The following is an 18,537-nucleotide window of genomic DNA, read 5'->3' as shown; positions in this document are numbered from 1 at the left end:
AGACGTTCCTGTAACACTGACCCAACGAGAAAACAATGATTCACCACAGACTTTCTGGCATGATGCGTTTTATATACCACCATCAGTTCAATATGTAATCAACTTAAATAAAACATTTAATGCATTAAACAATGATGAACAATGATACAAACCTACATGGCCAACGCTAAACTTATGGCTATATGGTAGTTTGTGATGTCAAATGTTTAGGCTGATGTAGGGGTGGGCGGTACACCGGTAAGAATGCGAATACCGGTATGGCGTTGTGCCATGATATGGATTTTGCCATATCATGGATATCACGATATATTAATAATTGTATTAATTAAAGTGTTTCTGTTTGGTATAAAATATAGCGTAAGTCAAGTGATACGGCCTAGTGGGCTAGTTCAAATGTATCTTTTTTTTTCTAATTTGTGTTCTTTTTTATTTTATTTTTTTTACATCACACGAAAGTCAACAAACAAGCACGCGCAACTCCAGAGGAAGAAAACTGCAAGAAGTGGAATGACATAACCAGTGCAATTACATAGCATATATCAAAGGACATGCTACCCATTCAAACAGTGGAGAAAGATGGTTTCTGAAAGCTGATTCGAACCCTAGACCCAAGATACGAGATCCCGAGCCGTAAATACTTCACCAAGAAATGTCTGACAAATCTCTACATAGAATGCAAGAACAGAGTTGCCCACGAGATCACGAAGCTGTATTCTTCTCCACCACTGCAGACTTATGGTCAAGCCGGACCACAGAGCCTTACATAAGCCTTACTATTCATCATATTGACGACAACTGGAAGCTGCAAAGCAAGTGTCTTCAGACGAATACTGTTATGCAAATCTGTAATATTTGTAGGAAATCAGTAGCAGGAACGCTTTGGCGTTTACCATGTTTTTAGCCCCTACAATAAAGGCCTTTTTAAAAAAATCCCTCAAGAGTGCCCCTGCTTTGGATCAGTTATACCACTGAATACCCTTCTGTGGTTCAGCTTTTTCTATAAAATGTGTAGTTTGTAATTGATACATTAGTTTCTAATTTCTAAAACATAGCTCTCTTAATCACCACAGTTTTATGTATTCCATAGATGGATTCCATTTGTAATCATGTTTATTGAATAATTTTGATCATATGTAAATTCTTTCAAAATTATTTTTGTGTCCAAAACGAACCTCGGGTTTCCCGGGCGACAGGAGTGTGCAAGAAAGTGGTCAGCACATTTTCCTATAGTTGGAAGAAGCAGAAGTGAGAAGGGGCAGGATAAACTGAACCTGCCCCTCCACTAACTCATCACGGAATCCCCGACAAGGTGGGGATCTCGACTGCAGATGATGGAAAGAGTCCTGGAGCAGGAAAAGGCCATCACACATGTCCTTTCAGCAGACAAGAAAACACGGCACCTTGCACCCACTTATCAAGACATTGATGTCTTTGAATGTATCACGGCAGCACTTAAACCCCTCCAGGATTTTACAGACGCCTTGTCAGGAGAAACATACGTGAGTGTGTCGTATCTGAAACCAGTCCTCCATTTGTTCAAGACGGAGGTTCTGAAATCAAATGAGGGTGACGTCCAACTGACCCAAGACATCAAGATGAGGGTAGTTGATTACCTATTTGACAAATACACCAACCCTGAAACAGATGAGCTGCTTAACATGGCTACCTTTCTTGACCCAAGGTTCAAGAATACCTACATGACCACTGAGAAGCTGGTGGAGGTGAAGGTGAGAGCTGCCTCTGAGGCGGAAGCCCTTCTGGTAGGGAACACTGCTGTGGAAGGGGATGAGAGAGAGAGAGAAGCTGCCACTGCTCCACAATCGGCAAAAAAGTCCAAAAAGAGCCTTGGGAGCTTCTTTAAGAAAACCAATAGTGCACCCGCACCTGCCTTAACCCAAAGGCAGGTCACCGAGCATCACACTCTGATGATGGAAGCAGATAGTGAGGCTGATCCTTTGGAGTGGTGGCGAGGTCACGCATCCAACTTTCCACAAGTGAGTCATCTTGCAAATAAATATTTATGCATCACAGCCACAAGTTCCCCCTCTGAGAGAGCATTTAGCACTGGCGGCAATGGGGTTACATGCCATAGGGCATCTCTGAAACCGGAAAATGTCAATATGCTGGTGTTCCTGGCACAAAACTTGTAAAGAGGGAGGCAGCAAGTTGTTAGTTGAATTCATAATGACACGTGTTATGCTGAAAAAGGAATGCACTAGTTATGTTTGGCCTGAAAAAAGTGTTTTTGTTTGGCCTGAAAAGTGTTTTTGTTTGGCCTGAAAGTGTTTTTGTTTTACATTTACTTACATCCAGTAAACTTGAAATATTTGATTTAATTTAACTGCATATTTATTTAACTCTTATACCTTTGTTTATGTTTCATGTTCACACAGGAAAAAACATAACTAAAGAAATTTGGATTGCCTTCCATTCTGTTTCTGTATGTTTAAATGCATAATTTTGTCATTTTTTACTCTGAAGGGCTAATAAAAGTGAGAAACAAAAATTGTACAGTATATTGTGATATTATACCATTATTGCCTGGAAACCGCAAAATATCGTGATATGAATTTTGGTTCATAACGCCCACTGTAGGAGCCAAAGCCGATGAAAGGACATCTTGAGTTTTGTGTTTTCTAAATGTTTAAGTTACTGTGGTTTTACGTTCAGGCTACAATGAGGGGGTGTGGTTTCCTTCTACACAGATAAAAGGGTGTGGTTTTCTAAGGTAAAGCGTGTGGGTTAGCAGTAACGGCAGAGCGAAATGTTTTTTTGACCGTAAAGATAACGTGAAGTTTGTAACGAGTGAGTACTAAGAACAATTGGAAATCGTTTTCATTGTGGGATCCCGTCTGAGAGAAGCTCGGGGAAATGTTTGGTTGAGAATGAAAATAAAGAACAAAGAACGAGTCAAGACTAACTGTGCCTACTGCTGACAGAAGTGGATTTGATACACAATTTGAATTTGCCACTACACCCACCCCTAGGCTGATGCTACATACATCTCAATCTCAATGATCCTAGTATAATTATCATAGCTACATAATAGTTAGGAGTGTCATTTTGATGTAGTGGTGGATGAGGGAGCTGTCATATTATGCAGCGTAAAGAGAACACTCTTGGGAAGAAGTCACATGGCCGTGAACATTGCGTTCTGCCGTGGTGGATCGATATGATACATGTTTTACCTCTCGGGTTGCTTAAGAATAGGGTGCACCTGCAATTATTGAATTTGACCTGAATTAGTCGGATTGCATGAACTAGAACTGGCCTTTATGGAACTGTTTTAGCCCCGACAGACTTGTTAGGTTAATTCAAGTCAGGTTTGGGACTTAAGTCCATCTTTTTTGAGCTGCCTTTATGGAACAGGCCCTCTCGCCTATTTCTTCCCAGTAACAGTTAACACTCTTGTGTGCATTTAGCCAATAGCATTTACTTCCTTGCATTTACTGTGCTAACTGTGTTATTTAAGCTAGTTTTGTTTTGAATGGCAACATACTGATGTTGCTAGTCCACAAATGCCGCATAGATCAGGGTTTGCTTCTCTTGCTAAGCTACCTGTTTGCGCTGACAGGTATCTAACACGGGACAGGCTCCAACACACCTGATTCACATAAATGTTCGTTATCAGGCTTCTGCTGAGCTTCATAACAACCCAATCATTAGAATCAAGTGTGTTGGAGCAGGGAAACATCTAAAACATGCAGGACAGTGGGTCCCGAGGACCAAGGTTGAGAAACACTGCTTTAAATAATATAAATAATTGGATAATAGTGATTTTCCAAACAAATGTGTTTCTTTAATAAGTATCACACATCTTAATCTTGTAATCAGCCATTCATCTTATTTAAAGGGGTGATTGACTGGGTTTTTTGGGTATTTCACACTGTTCCTTAAGGTCTCCGAATAGGGTATGTAACATTGGTTGGGCTGAAAATGGCCCAGATGCTGTTCTATACCCCCCCTTATACATCCAGTGAAATTTTCCCGGGAAAAAACGCTAGGTTTTCTCCTTTTATGGTATGCTCATGAATATATACATGAGCTGCGCGCTTATTGGTTGGTTTACAACGAATGAAGCTAAGGAGCAAAGACGCAACACTACCAACACTCACTGAAACATGCAAACAACGTACAAATAAATCTATTGTGTCTACACAACACTGTTTTCAACAGATGATTACGTTAGCTGTTTCCACTTCTGTTGTAGAAGCAAACAGGATCGCCTTAGGTGGGTAACGTTAGCACTACAGCTTAGCAAACAATATCGTGATTCAACTCGGCTTCAGTTAGCTCTAGCTATCTTGCTGAAAAATAGATCTGGACAAACATGCATCTTGAATTGTAGATTTACATGACAACACGTTTTATTTATTTGAATGAAACAGTCAGGAACATGAAATAACGTTAGCCCCATTGCCAATAAACTAGGCTAAATCATCACACATTCTACCTCTGCTCTTGCGTTAGCAAGCTAAACTACTTTACAGTGTTTTTGCTATCTAGCTGTTCTTGCATTCCTTGCAAATCAGCGTTAATAAAAAACAGATGAGCTAGAGTCGAGCTAACATTGACTAGACGGGCATGATGTTTGTTTATACCGTAGCGTAGAAGATCCCTGTGCAGTTTGACCCTCGACACATTTGCGTGAACCATTTTACCAAGGACGGTTTAGAAAACCTGGGACAATGTAAAGCAGGATTTGTTGCTGTTGCTGAAAAGAGGTGCGTTCCGACCTTATGTTCATCACAACCGCAAGCTGTAGTATGATTTTGTCGGTAACAGTTATTAGCAATGCTAACGTATCCTGTATCTAGCACCTGCCTTTCTCGAGTTATTTCAAATAGATAATCTTGACAGGCATTAGCAATAGGCTAGACTGCTATTTGTTTTCTGGCTATTTTTTCGGAAGCTTCCCTTCTAATGCCGACTACAGCTAGTCTAGCTAGAGTCATTTGTTGGTATGTTGATGTGTTTAGAAATGTATTTAGCATCCTACCTATGCTAGATACAGGAGACGTTAGCATTGCTAACTGTTATCGGCTAAATCATATTTACAACTTGCGTTTGTGATGACCCTATCCGGCCTAAGCCAACATTCCATATGCTGTTGAAATATTATATTCATATTAATATTCAAATGTTATGAATTTTCATATTAAATTATACACCTTAACTGTTGATACCATATTGAAGAAGAGAACTAGGGGATTTTTATGATGTGAATAAATATATGATTACTTGAGGCAAATCATATTTTATCAAGGTGATTTCAGGCAGCCATTTTTTACAAAAACTTCTCCATCCACCATACCTCATCAGACAACTTCATTTTTAACCACTTTAATTACAAGATGGAGGAAAACTTTGAGCAAGTGGAATATACACAAATATGTGGGCAATGTAGAACAGAAGACAGATTAGAAATATCATATTTTGATTAAAAGTTATGACCATTCTAGTGACTAGTGGAAACATGGGGGAAACCAAAATTTCTCTGCCCCAAAAGTAGCTAGCGCTATGGCTGGATACGCCTCTCGATAACTACAAAACGTTGGAGTTTCTTCCACAATCGACCGAATTGGCCAAACAAGGCATGTACATTTAGCTTACAGTGTATATAATCTAGCTAGTTAATGTTGTTTTTCTAAGTTTGTTAGAAATCTGCTCAAATCGAGGCTAAACAGTGCTACTACCGTCATAACTGCCTGTCCTGCAGGCAATTCTTTCCTGAAAAAACTCGCGTCACTTCCACAAACAAATTCTTCGTAAGTAAAAAGTTTAGACTTTTAATTGACAATATTGACAACACAAACTTGTCTTTACTCATAATATTGTCTCCGATTTCAATTCGAAGCTGTAAATTTAGCACTGTAGGCAATCTCCCATGGTATCCGCTCTGGCTCCGCTTCGGAAAACAATGGCTGCCGTTGCTGACGATACTTTTATTTTTGACTGGCAGTAACCCCTTAACCAATGATATGTGCTTTGAGCTTAAATTGTCATGAGTATCTAAGTTGTCAGAAATAAAATCGGTGATTGGACGGCAAAGATATTAAGGCGGGTCTTATGGGTCTTTTTAGACCCAAATTTGAATGGTCCGGCTGGAAAGGGATACGGTTGGAACAGCACCTCTTTTCAGCAACAGCGGCTTAGCAAATCCTTCTTTAAATTGTCCAAGGTTTTCATTCAAAACTGTCCTTGGTGAAATGGTTCCAGCAAATGTGTAATTGAGGGTCGAACTGCACAGGGATCTTCTCATCGACAAACATCACAGCCCATCGAGTGTTTGGTTCTTTAGGAAGACTCTGAAAAGTGTCAGCATTCCCTGTGCAGCCTGGAACACTTCATTTACCACCATAGTCCATTTTCAATATGCTAGAAAAACATTCTTCTTTGTAATTCTGTAGAAGTACACAGAGCAGTGCGCAGCAAATTTTGGGGTGTGACCAAGGTACAGACCAGAGCCTAAAAAGGTGGAAATGGACATACGGTAGGTTTTGAAAAAGCCACCGAACTGACAGTTTCACATGAAACATGAAAAAGCCAGACTGGAATTTACAAAAATGCATATTGACAAGCCACAATCCTTCTGGGAGAATGTCCTTTGGACAGATGAGTCAAAAAAGCTTTATGTTCACAAATGAAAAAATGAATCTTTCAAAGAAAAGAACATCATACAGGGCTCAACATTTACTGGCCCCAAGACAATTTTTAATGGCCCCCCCTCCAAAAGTTGTAATTTATCATTGTTACAACAAAACCAAAGACTTATAAGTTGTGTTATTCTGTTAACATGTTTAACCATTTATTAAACACATCCTGGATATAAATAAATAAATCACATTTCTAGTGATAAAAAATAAAAAGGTAAATGTCAGCAAAACAATTGACTTTTAACCTCAAACATGACGTGCTCTCTTCCCTGCTGACAGCCATCTCTGCACAACTCTGTCTGGCAGAAACAAACCTCTGGTCCCTCAATGCTAATATATAAAAGCTTCCATAGCATTTCATCAGTATGATACTAAGTACCCAAGTCGACACCATTCTTCTGCTGCAGTTCAATAGCCTGGGGGAACGAGGCGAACGGCTGGCCCGTCTTAATTACGTGATATGCCGTTGTTATAAGTTGTGCAATAACACGATGGGCATCTACATTTAAATTCCTGACCAGCATGGTCAACGGCCTGGAAGATGGATTGTCAACCATCCGCTTAGCTGTCACGCAAACCATGTGCTGTCTGCTAGCATGGCTGGTCAGGGATTGTTTTCGAAAATTGTCGGTGCCTGTGTAAAAAGATCTACTTTTGTCCGCTTTAGACGGGAACATACGACAGACGACACAGTGCATCTTCGTTCCATAAAAAAGTTGCTTTCGTTTGAGCTCGTAGCTCTACTTTGCTGCCATCTTCAATTTATTGTCTCGCGCCAGTTGTTAAAAAATGTATCGAGATTAGAGAATTAGAGATTTAGAGATTAGAGAACAAAACCCAAAGAACAAAACATTAGACTGTTCTGAAATGGTCTTCTGAGTCCTTCTCTGAATCCTATCGAATATCTATGGAAAGAGATACAACTTGCGGTCTGGAGAAAGCACCCATTCAATTTGAGACAACTGGAGCAGTTTGCTCAGGAGGAGTTGGCCAAACTACCTGTTAACAAGCGAAGAAGCCTCATTGAAAGCTACAGAAAACATTGGTTTGCAGTTGTTGCCTCTTAAGGTTATGCAACTAAATATTCGGTTGTGGGTCCCATCATTTTTGTCCATGCCATTTTCAATTGACCTATCGCGAAAGCCACGCCCCAAAACGGCTTTGACCAATCCTACCTTAGCTAATGGTCACTTCTTGGTCGTTAAGGTGCAAAATGCCATACGGAACATAAAAATCCGATCGCAAGTACCCCAGGAGTTTAGAGGGGAGAGTCAATTTTCCCATTTCCACAGCCCAAAATCCAAGAAAAAAAACTGCATGGTATGCCCCATTCTCAGCTGAATACCTTGAAGGTCAACAAACATACTTTTGTCTGTTTCAACGTACTGTGTTGCTCTTGTACTCTCTCTGAAGCCCTACACTAGCTAGCTATTAGATGTGAGATTACATTAGCAAAACTGGATTAAAAAATTATGGTTTCTATTTACTAGTATTGTTAGGTCGACTTCTATTATTATCTTAATAGTAGCTAGCTTTTAGAGGTACTATTACCAACAAACTAAACTAGCCGCTGTAAACTTAAGCTAGATAGAGCTAGAGTAGAGGCCACGTAGGTACAGAAGCTAACATAATGTCATTTAGCAGACACTCTTATCCAGAGCGACTTACAGTAAGTACAGGGACATTCCCCCCGAGGCAAGTAGGGTGAAGTGCCTTGCCCAAGGACACAACGTCATTTAACATGGCCGGGAATCGAACTGGCAACCTTCAGATTACTAGCCCAATTCCCTAACCGCTCAGCCACATAGTACAAATGTGAGGGGTGTACTCACTTTTGTGAGATACTGTAAATAACTTTACAAGCTTGCTTTTAAATGTTCTTCTTCTTAAATGTTCTGTAATGCTGTTTGTGTCCTATGGTGTTTCAGGTTAGGCCATTTAGGCAGGTAAGTTTAGGCCTCTCATTAGTCCAATATTTTCCACAAGCTTGATTTCAAATGCTTAGTTTTGTAATGTATATATTATTAATGCACATATTGCCTACCATTCATGGTAAAATGTTGTATTTATTTATGAATTCATAAATTATTTGTATAACGCCATTTATGGGCAAATACGATTATGTTTTAAAGCCGATTATGTCTCCTCGCATCTATCTCCTTAGTGATGACTACATTTCAGAGGAAGCGCTACACACACACACCTGTGCCAATAAACCCTTGTGGTCAATCAGAATCAGAATGGGATTTATTCGCCATGAAAGTTTGCACAGACAAGGAATTTGCTTTGGCAGGAAGGTGCATACAATAAACATATAGGGACCTAAAATTTAAATATGTGGACTATCTATACTAAGGGTACAAACTAGCAGTACTAAGTGGGATTAGAATTGAATTAAATATACAATAAAATAAAATATAAATTGCCGTAAATTACAATATAAAAATACAAATATTACAAAAAATACATTTTTACATTTACATTTAGTCATTTAGCAGACGCTCTTATCCAGAGCGACTTACAGTAAGTACAGGGACATTCTCCCCGAGGCAAGTAGGGTGAAGTGCCTTGCCCAAGGACACAACGTCATTTTGCACGGCCAGGAATCGAACCGGCAACCTTCTGATTACTAGCCCGATTCCTTAACCGCTCAGCCACCTCCACTCCAAATACAAATGTACAAGATACAATTTTGTAATGCAGTGCAAAAAGCAGTGTGTTTTAAGCAGGAAGTCATTAGAGTCAGTGTGGTCCCTTGGCCTTGTTGAAGAGGCCAACAGCGGAAGGGAAGAAACTGTTTTTGTGGCGTGAGGTATTGGTCCTGATGGACCGCAGCCTTCTGCCGGAGGGGAGTGACTGAAACAGGGAGTGTCCAGGGTGGGAGGAGTCGGCCACAATCTTCCTCGCTCGCCTCAGGGTCCTCGAGGTGTGCAGGTCCTCGAGGGTAGGCAGATTGCAGCCAATCACCTTCTCAGCAGTGCGGATGATACGCTGCAGCCTGCTCTTGTCCTTGGCAGTGGCAGCAGCGTACCAGACGGTGATGGAGGAGGTGAGGATGGACTCAATGATGGCTGAGTAGAAGTGCACCATCATTGTCTTTGGCAGGTTGAACTTCTTCAGCTGCCGAAGGAAGTACATCCTCTGTTGTGCTTTCTTGATGAGGGAGCTGATGTTCAGTTCCCACTTGAGGTCCTGGGAGAGGATAGTGCCCAGGAAGCAGAAGGACTCCACAGTGTTGTCTGGGGAGTCATACAGGGTGATGGGGGTGAGTGGGGCTGTGTTCTTCCTGAAGTCCACAACCATCTCCACTGTCTTAAGAGCATTGAGCTCTAAGTTGTTCTGGCTGCACCAGGTCATCAGGTTGGCCGCTTCCCACCTATAATCAGACTCGTCTCCACCAGAGATGAGCCCAATAAGGGTGGTGTCGTCCGCAAACTTCAGGAGTTTGACGGACGGATGACTGGAGGTGCAACTGTTGGTGTACAGGGAGAAGAGCAGAGGAGAAAGGACGCAGCCCTGAGGTGATCCGGTGCTGATGGACCGGGAGTCAGAGACTTGTGTTCCCAGCTTAACGCACTGCGCACCCGCAGATCCTCCATAGCTTCACTGGTCCACTGTTTTGATGTCCTCACAGCAGGCTTACAGCGCTTTAGCTTCTGCCTGTATGCAGGAATCAGGTGGACCATGGCGTGGTCAGAGTGACCCAGTGCTGCTCGGGGGACCGCATGGTATGCTTTGCTGATTGTAGAGTAGCAGTGATCCAAGGTGTTTTCTTCTCTGGTAGGGCATTTGACGAATTGTCTATATTTTGGGAGTTCTTGAGTGAGATTGCCTTTGTTAAAGTCGCCTAGCACAATAACCAAGGAATCCGGATTTTCATGCTCCACACTCTGTATCTGGCTGGCGAGCACACGTTGAGACTCGTTGACGCTAGCCTGCGGAGGCATGTAGACGCCAACTAGAATGAATGATGCAAACTCTCGTGGCGAGTAAAAAGATCTACAGTTAATAAAAAATGATTCCAGATCAGGAGAACAGTGCTGCAGAATCACTGTCACATCTTCACACCAGCCACGGTTAATGTAAAAACAAATACCACCACCTTTCGTTTTGCCAGAGAGCACAGGGTCACGATCCGCTCTCAGCAGTTTGAAACCGTGAACTGGGATCAGTTCACTCAGCCATGTCTCCGTAAAGCACCTCTTTGTCGCTCCCAGAAGCCGGTCGCATGTGTGATAGCCAGAGCTGCTGTTCAGGGCCTTCACCATGGAGGGTTTTAGCTGCAACTCTTATCTCAACAGGGGCTATGTTTCTCAGACAAGCTAATCACATATTGACTCCCAACCCCGCCTCAACAACCCAACAATGTTCACAAAGCTATTGGGAAACCTCTTGAAGGGAACTTTACTTGTAGTCTACATGGAAATAGGGGTCCACGCGCACCCCCCAGATTTTGTCATGCCATCTGATTTTTTAAAATCCTTTAAGTGTCTATTTTCAGAATATGCCAGGTACCAAGCTGAAATAATGTCCCAAAGACTTCATTTTTAAAGATCCTGTGAAGCAAATTCCATGATTTGATTCTCCGTACATTATATACGTGTGAAATGAGTTCCTGAAAGCATGTGCAAAGCGCGAAAACTTTGTTGCACTGAAATGTGGAGTTAGACCGTAGAACAGTTTCTCTTCCGTTTTCAGATCAGGTTTTAATGGGCGGAGCCAAAAAATGACCGATCTACGACGTTGACGTAGCGTCCATTATCTGGGTCGTAGATACTTGAGAGAGGCAGCGCCTTCCAGCGAGGGGGCAGAGCTTCAGCTCCTTCAGGCGACACACCCCCCCAGTCTCAAGCAGAGAAGACTGCTGATTTTCTCACAATTTCAAAGCCTAATTTAACATACTTGTCTGTGTTTTTTTTCATTCAAATTTGGAGGGGTAGTTAATAACACATTTTTCTGTGGTGTGATTAACTTAAAACTCGTTTTCAATTCCACTTTACAGGATCTTTAACCCTTTGCTGCACCGGACCGGAACCTGAAAATCAAAAAATGATATAGAAAGTGGCATAACATTTGAAGTAAACAACATACAGAGACAAATGGAACACATTTCCCATACAATTCTGACCCCAGGAATTGAATGGAATGGTTATTTTAAATATTTGACAACATATTGACCCTATTTCTGGACAAAAATAGCAAAAAATGGCCAAAGATGTGTAGAGGATCAACAATGTTTTCGTTTTCTCAAACGCATAGGGCGATTTATTTTGTTATTTCTTTATCATTCAAGTGTCTATTTTAAGATTAAATTGGGTACCAAGCTGAAATAATGTCTAATTGCTTTATTTTTTAACCCTTTGCACCAAACTCAAAAAATCAAGATCAACCTCTCAATCTACCTTGACCACGGCTCTGGCAAACATTGCATACTCAATGTGACTGAACTGTCTGAATCACTCGGCCCTGACTACTGTAGCACCCTGCTGGGATTCTATGTCTTTACTGGGGAGGACTGTACCAGCGCTTTTAAAGGAAAAGGAAAGGTGAATCCCCTGAAGAAGCTACAGCAGAATCCTAAACTCCACAATGCTTTCAGGCAGCTTGGTGCAGACTGGCTGGTCACAATGCTCAAAAAAGTAATATATTAGTTATTACTTATTATTGTTCAGTAAGAGTGGCGTGATTAAGTTACATTATTAATTTCTGTACAAAGTAATATTATTACTTATTATATTACTTTTACTATTACTTTTACTAGCAAGTTGTGGAAACGGGTCGCCATCTCTCTTATGGTTTAAAGTGGATTTTTTGCTAGCTTCCAGTTTCGTTTCTTTGTGGACACTTTAGAGAAGTTTGAAGTGCTGCTTTGGGCAGTAGATCGTATTTTGTTGGGGCATTTCACTTTAATGTTTTTTCTAGTGGTCATAGATACATTTTTTTAATCTAGATTAATCTCACTGTAATCTTGGCGTTAATCTAGATTAATCTAGATTAAAATGGCTCATTTGAATTCTGCCGAAGGCATTCAGAATATCTGTGACTAAAAGTAAGTCTTTGAGAACGGGTTTCTCAAGCCAGGTGGCGCATTAGACCAGGGGCTCATCCCCTGTTTCCAAAATCCATCACAAACTGCTTGAGAAAGTTGTTCTACTATGATAATGAAAATAAATTATGTTCAATAAGATGTACTTGTGTTTATTAACTGTTTATTAGATTAGTTAGCTTGGCTGATAGAGCTGTGCTGACGGGCTTGCCTCGGTTGCACTCAAACATCGTAGTTTGACGACGACTCTTCCCCTGCGCTACATCAGTGCTTGGCCCGGCATCTTCAGAATTAGCTAAGGGATGCTTTGCGTTTCGGTGTTATTTGAGACTGGAAGAACTCCTACAGTAAACTAATTCCGCATAGCACAAGGTGCAAACAACCCTAGTCTTGTCGAGGTTTCCATTGGGAAGCTTCTTAAATTTTTCCACAAAAAACATTTTCCCTGAAGCAAGCCAGGCGGCTTCATAGCTGCATCCATGTTAGCACGTCACGTTTGATGTGATAATTTCATACACAAGGCATACACACAGATTCGAAGACTGGTTCTCGCCCCCTACAGTGAAATTCGGCTAGGTATACATCCACGCTAAAATATCAAGGTGAAAGTCATCATAGCTTGCGTAGTATAGACCCAGCTCCCAACCCAACTTTGAGAATAATATCGGCAATATTTTTTTTTATCGCCCGTTAAAAAAAACTAGTGGTGGGCCGATACCACTAGTTTTTTCCAATATCTTCAAAGAAAGCGAAATAGTGTTAATATTTCCAGCCCGAAAACGTAACACGTTCTGCGGCCATGATTGCTGTTGTGTTTGTCTGCAGCGTGAATCAAAGGCAAACAGTAGGCTACTGCGTCCAGGAAGTGTAGTTTAGGCAACAAGCTATTTAAGTCCTTTGTTGAATTCATGCAGTAACTTGGACAAGTAACGCAAGTTACTTTAATAAGTAACTGTAATAATATTATTCAATGTCAAATAATAACGCGTTATATTACTTTGTTACTCACTTAAGTAATAATATTATGTAACGCGTTATATTACATAACGCGTTATATTACATAATGCGTTACCCCCAACACTGGTAACAGATGAGCTTCAACGGGAGATGGAGAGCTTCACATGCATCATGTATGGCCAAGCACAGATGACATTAGTTGACTTAGTATGAGCCAAGATGCTGAGAAAAATGGTCGGTGCTGACAAAGTCCTGGACACAATGTCAAAAGTAGACCTGGAACGCCTGCCACCCCCCAAAGTCTGTCTCATCCCACATGTACAGAGAGCCAACTACAGAGTTGCCTGCTATAAGAGAACAGATGAGGCAATAATCAAGAGCCCCAAACCATATGATCCAGGCATGGGCTGGGAGAAGACAGGAGAGGAGGTGGTGTTGGAACCTGTTTGGACAATTGGACCCATCCTCCTTCCTTCTCTTGTTGAGGTACTGGCTCAGAGAGTAGAGTCAGAACAGCAGGCAGCTCTTGACAAGGTAGCTGATTCCAACAACAACAACTTGTCTGTAGGTGAAGAGGATGGAGAGTATGAACCTAATAATGAGGATGAAGAGCTGGAAGAAATAGACATAGGATCTCTTCAGATTTTTATATAATAGATTGTTTGGGTTTGGTGCAAAGGGTTAAAAATAAAGCATTTTGGACATTATTTCAGCTTGGTACCCAATTTAATCTTAAAATAAACACTTGAATGATAAAGAAATAACAGGTTGTGAAAAAACAAATCACCCTTTGCGCTTGAGAAAACGAAAAAATAGTTGATCTTCTAGACATCTTTGGACATTTTTTGCAATTTTTGTCCAGAAATAGGGTCAATATGTTGTCAAATGTCAAAAATAACCATTCCACCAAGTTCCTGGGGTCAGAATTGTATGGGAAAATGTGTTCATTTGTCTCTGTATGTTGTTTACTTCAAATGTTATGCCACTTTCTATATAATTCTTTTTTTTTGGGTTTCGGTCGGGTGCATCAAAGGGTTAAAAATGAAGCCTTTGGGACATTATTTCAGCCTGGTACCTGGCAGATTATGAAAATATACACTAAGGATTAAAAAAAATCAGGTGGCATAAAAAAAGTCAATTCATTGTTCAGGGAGAAAACAGTTGAGAGCAGGATAAACAGGAGAGCAAGCAGAGATCGTAGCTTCTACCTTAGAAGTTCCAAACTAATAGGCTACACTTCTCTCATTTTTGCAATACTTGGACCGTGCCCTGAACAATAACTGTTTTGCCAGGATAACTGGATCTATCAGATCCTTGAATGTTTATGATGTACCTGTGTGTGTAAATATATGCTACTGAAAGGCTGACCAGCTAACCCAGGACTCCCTTGGCCGGGTTGCTTCACTATTTTTGACTAGAGACAATGAACTATCAATATATTGTCGGCTGACAATGATCAAGTCAGGCTACACATTTATTGACCAACTGCAGTCTAACCCGCAACTTGTGTCACATCCTTTATGATAAATGTAATTTTGCTGAATGATTGAAGGGCTAGACAACAAACGTTCTAATTAAATAATCACCGACTAACAACTCGGAAATGGATGACAGATTGACGAAGGCAAGGTCGGAAAACAAACTTACCTTGCTCCATGCAAGAAGCGCCATCTAGCGACCATTACGTGTCAGGAAAAACATCCCTGTCTGTAGACTCATGGGCCAATTTGACCCCTAACGGCGTTATTAAAAGGGAAAAATGGCTTGGTGCTTCTAGTTTTAAGATCTTAAAACGCTGCTCCAAACTATAAATGCAAATATGCAGGTTTTTCAATTGAATACATTTTGATTCTAGGAGGCAAGCTTGCAAAAAGTGAAAATCCTTAAAGGGGAGGAAGACACTATCACAGCTTTGTAAAAAATAAAGGCCTTACCTGGTCCGTCACTAGGGCTTGGGTCAAAGTTCAACCACTCCACACACAGTGGATAAGCTGGCAGAAGAACGTCATGATGGACATATAGTGATTCCTCTTCAGAGTTATACACTGCAGTGAAACAAAACTCCACAATTATCACTCTCTAACTCCATCATTACCTACAATTCAAAGCACATCAGGGGTTTCAGATTAATCAATTAAGTTCCTGAGTTACCATGAACCTCCAGATTGCAGCAGTCCTTCTCAGCCCTTCCTGTAATAATCAGGTTGTCATTGGGCTTGATTTGAAAGTCCTCTCGCTCATACTGATCCTGAAAAAAAGAACATTTTTCATTTTTCCAAGATATTCTAAAATGGCCTGGACATATGTGTTGGTACTCCTTAGAAAGATAATCATTAATTGGATTATAGTGATTTTACGAACTTCCAAATTAGTTTATTTAATTAGTATCACAAGTCTCGTAATTAGTCATTCTGCCTATTTAAATAGAGGAACGTAGTCACTGTGCCGTTTGGTATCATTGTGTGCACTACACTGAACATGGACCAGAGAAAGCAAAAGAGAGAGTTGTCTGAGGAAATCAAAAAGAAAATTATATACAGACATGGTAAAGATGAAGACTACAAGACCATCTCCAAGCAGCTTGATGTTCCTGTGACAACATTTGCAAATATTATGAAGAAGTTCAAGGTCCATGGAACTGTAGCCAACCTCTCTGGGTAAGGCCACAAGAGGAATTTCAAGTTTCAAGTTTTTATTGTCAGGTGCACAGAACAACACAAGGTCAGACTGGGCACTGAAATTCTTGGGACAAGACAACGCAAGAAACCTGGCATAACATAACATCAGGGCTCTACAGTGCGAGTATTTCACTCGCATTTGCGCCTAGAAATAGGTATGTGCGAACTTGAAAAATCATTTACGAGCACAGTGCGCGAGTGACGGGTTTTTGTCAATACACGGAACAACAGTGCGATGAAGTGAAGCATACCATTGATTTCACATGGAAAGCAAGTCACGGAGTCGCGATTGCACGATGTGAACATAGCATAATGACGCGCGAGCGACGATTCGCAACCAATGGGCCAGAGCCATATAAAAAGAGTTACAACACTCTTTGATCTCGCCGACACATTATCACTTGGTTCAAGTAGCTCGCAAAAAAAACACTGCTGGAAACCTGTTTGAATGGTTTTCAACGGGACAGACAGTAGCAGCATCTCGATTTACTGACATTTTCGGTATATTAACACATAATATCAATTGGTTACGCAATTGGTGAAGCAGAGCTAGAAATGGCTATGCTAGCTACCATACTGTAGCTCACACCAGCTCAATTTAAGACAAGAAAGGAGTTTGGTAAATAGAACAGAATATATAAGGCAACCAATTGCATTCAATAAAACATTTTATTATGCAATATGTCCAGTGAGAGGGTCAAGTTTGTTTTTAGTGAGTGGACCTGAAATTCCTGCCGAGCGTCGACAGCTAGCTGGACGATTGGGGACCCTTCAATCTGCAATTCATTGTTACTAGCTCTAATCAGATGTGCATTTAGAATCTAACAAGTTATATCTTACAATAAACTTTAAGTAAAGCTGGCTATATATGCTAAAATTTGGATGACCAGACATCCTCTTTTCGAGACCTAAAAAATGCGTCCGGCAGGGATTCAAAAATTGTCCGGGATTTTGCCTCGTCGGATATTTGTGTTTCTCTGGGTCTTTCACAAACTATTACGCCATTCATGTACAGTGTGAAGAAGCAGGTTAGCTGGTAAATTGATCAAATTACTGCATTATTTTCAAAATAGCTAACTTGATTCGTAACACTGAACATGAATGGGGTTGAACGTTGCAAAATACAATGTTTGGGACTATGTCGCAAATGACACGCTTTACGTCTGCCTTCTTCGATTACACTGGAAGTCTATGGAAGTGTCCCAACTCTCTTTTTATATGGCTCTGGGTCTACCTAGCTTTGACTACCAAGCCTTTTAATCCGTGGCATGCTTACATAGTCTATAATGGCCCAGTATTTTAAGAAAATATTAACTATAAATATGTTTCTTAAACTATTTGTTCTAGTTCTATCAGAGTGAAAGTTGCTAGTTGTCTAGCATTAACTGTTAAGTCAGTGGGGTTGTTAGACATAAAACTGTACTGGGGCACAGGCCCCTATTCATATCCATTCTTCCAAGCGTGTTGCGCACAATGCACTATTAGGCTATAGAAACTCCCCTCGCTTAACCCACTATATAACAGTTCAGGGACGCAAGTTTGATATCAGCTTTGGCAGGGACATCTATAGTTAATGCAAGCTTTGTGTTTTCGGTTAAACTGCTTTGATTTTACATGCGTTGATTGGGATATTGCGTTTATTTTTTTCGGGATTATCAACCTTAATTAATAGTTTGGTTTATTTCAGACAAACAACTTAGTTTCATACAGTAGAGCTAACAAACAAAAGCATATTTACATCAGTCTGAAACAGGTGTAGGCTGAAGCTCATGCTTATAATGCCTACCCTTTATGAATACATCTCATATCTTAAAAATAAATAGAAATAATTTTTGTCTTACATCATTATGTTGACAATCAGATCTGGACAGAATACAAAAAAAAAAACATTAATATTCTTATGCAATAGAGTTGCACAGTCCAAATACAACAAAAGCAGCTTGTTCATCTATCACTCTTTAAATTGTTTAATATAATTTCATTGCATTATTTTTAAATAGTTTCTTTAACTTACTTAAGGTCCCACATATTTTTAGTTCCGCATGACAGCTGTTCCATAAATTTACACCTTTAACGGAAATACAATGGTATTTAGCATTGGTCCTCACTTGGTTCTTTTTGAAAATACAAGATCCCCTTAAGTCATGTTGGCATTCTCTTTCTGTGAACAACCATTGGATACTTTCTGGCAACTGATGTT

General features: G+C 40.5%; 1 protein-coding gene across 1 annotated transcript in view; it reads right to left on the bottom strand.

Annotated features, from left to right (window-relative positions):
* Positions 1-18,537, bottom strand: part of pwp1 (PWP1 homolog, endonuclein) — a 93,783-nt gene that overhangs the window by 40,121 nt on the left and 35,125 nt on the right. The window contains exons 5-6 of the mRNA XM_062482874.1: positions 15,811-15,907; positions 15,594-15,704 (exon numbers count right to left, since the gene is read on the bottom strand). Of these exons, the coding sequence (XP_062338858.1) occupies positions 15,594-15,704; positions 15,811-15,907 (208 nt within the window). The remainder of the gene's footprint in view (positions 1-15,593; positions 15,705-15,810; positions 15,908-18,537) is intronic.

Source organism: Osmerus eperlanus, chromosome 17 (assembly GCF_963692335.1).
Source record: "Osmerus eperlanus chromosome 17, fOsmEpe2.1, whole genome shotgun sequence".
Classification (NCBI taxonomy): domain Eukaryota; kingdom Metazoa; phylum Chordata; class Actinopteri; order Osmeriformes; family Osmeridae; genus Osmerus; species Osmerus eperlanus.
This window is presented reverse-complemented; position numbering and strand designations above follow the sequence as displayed.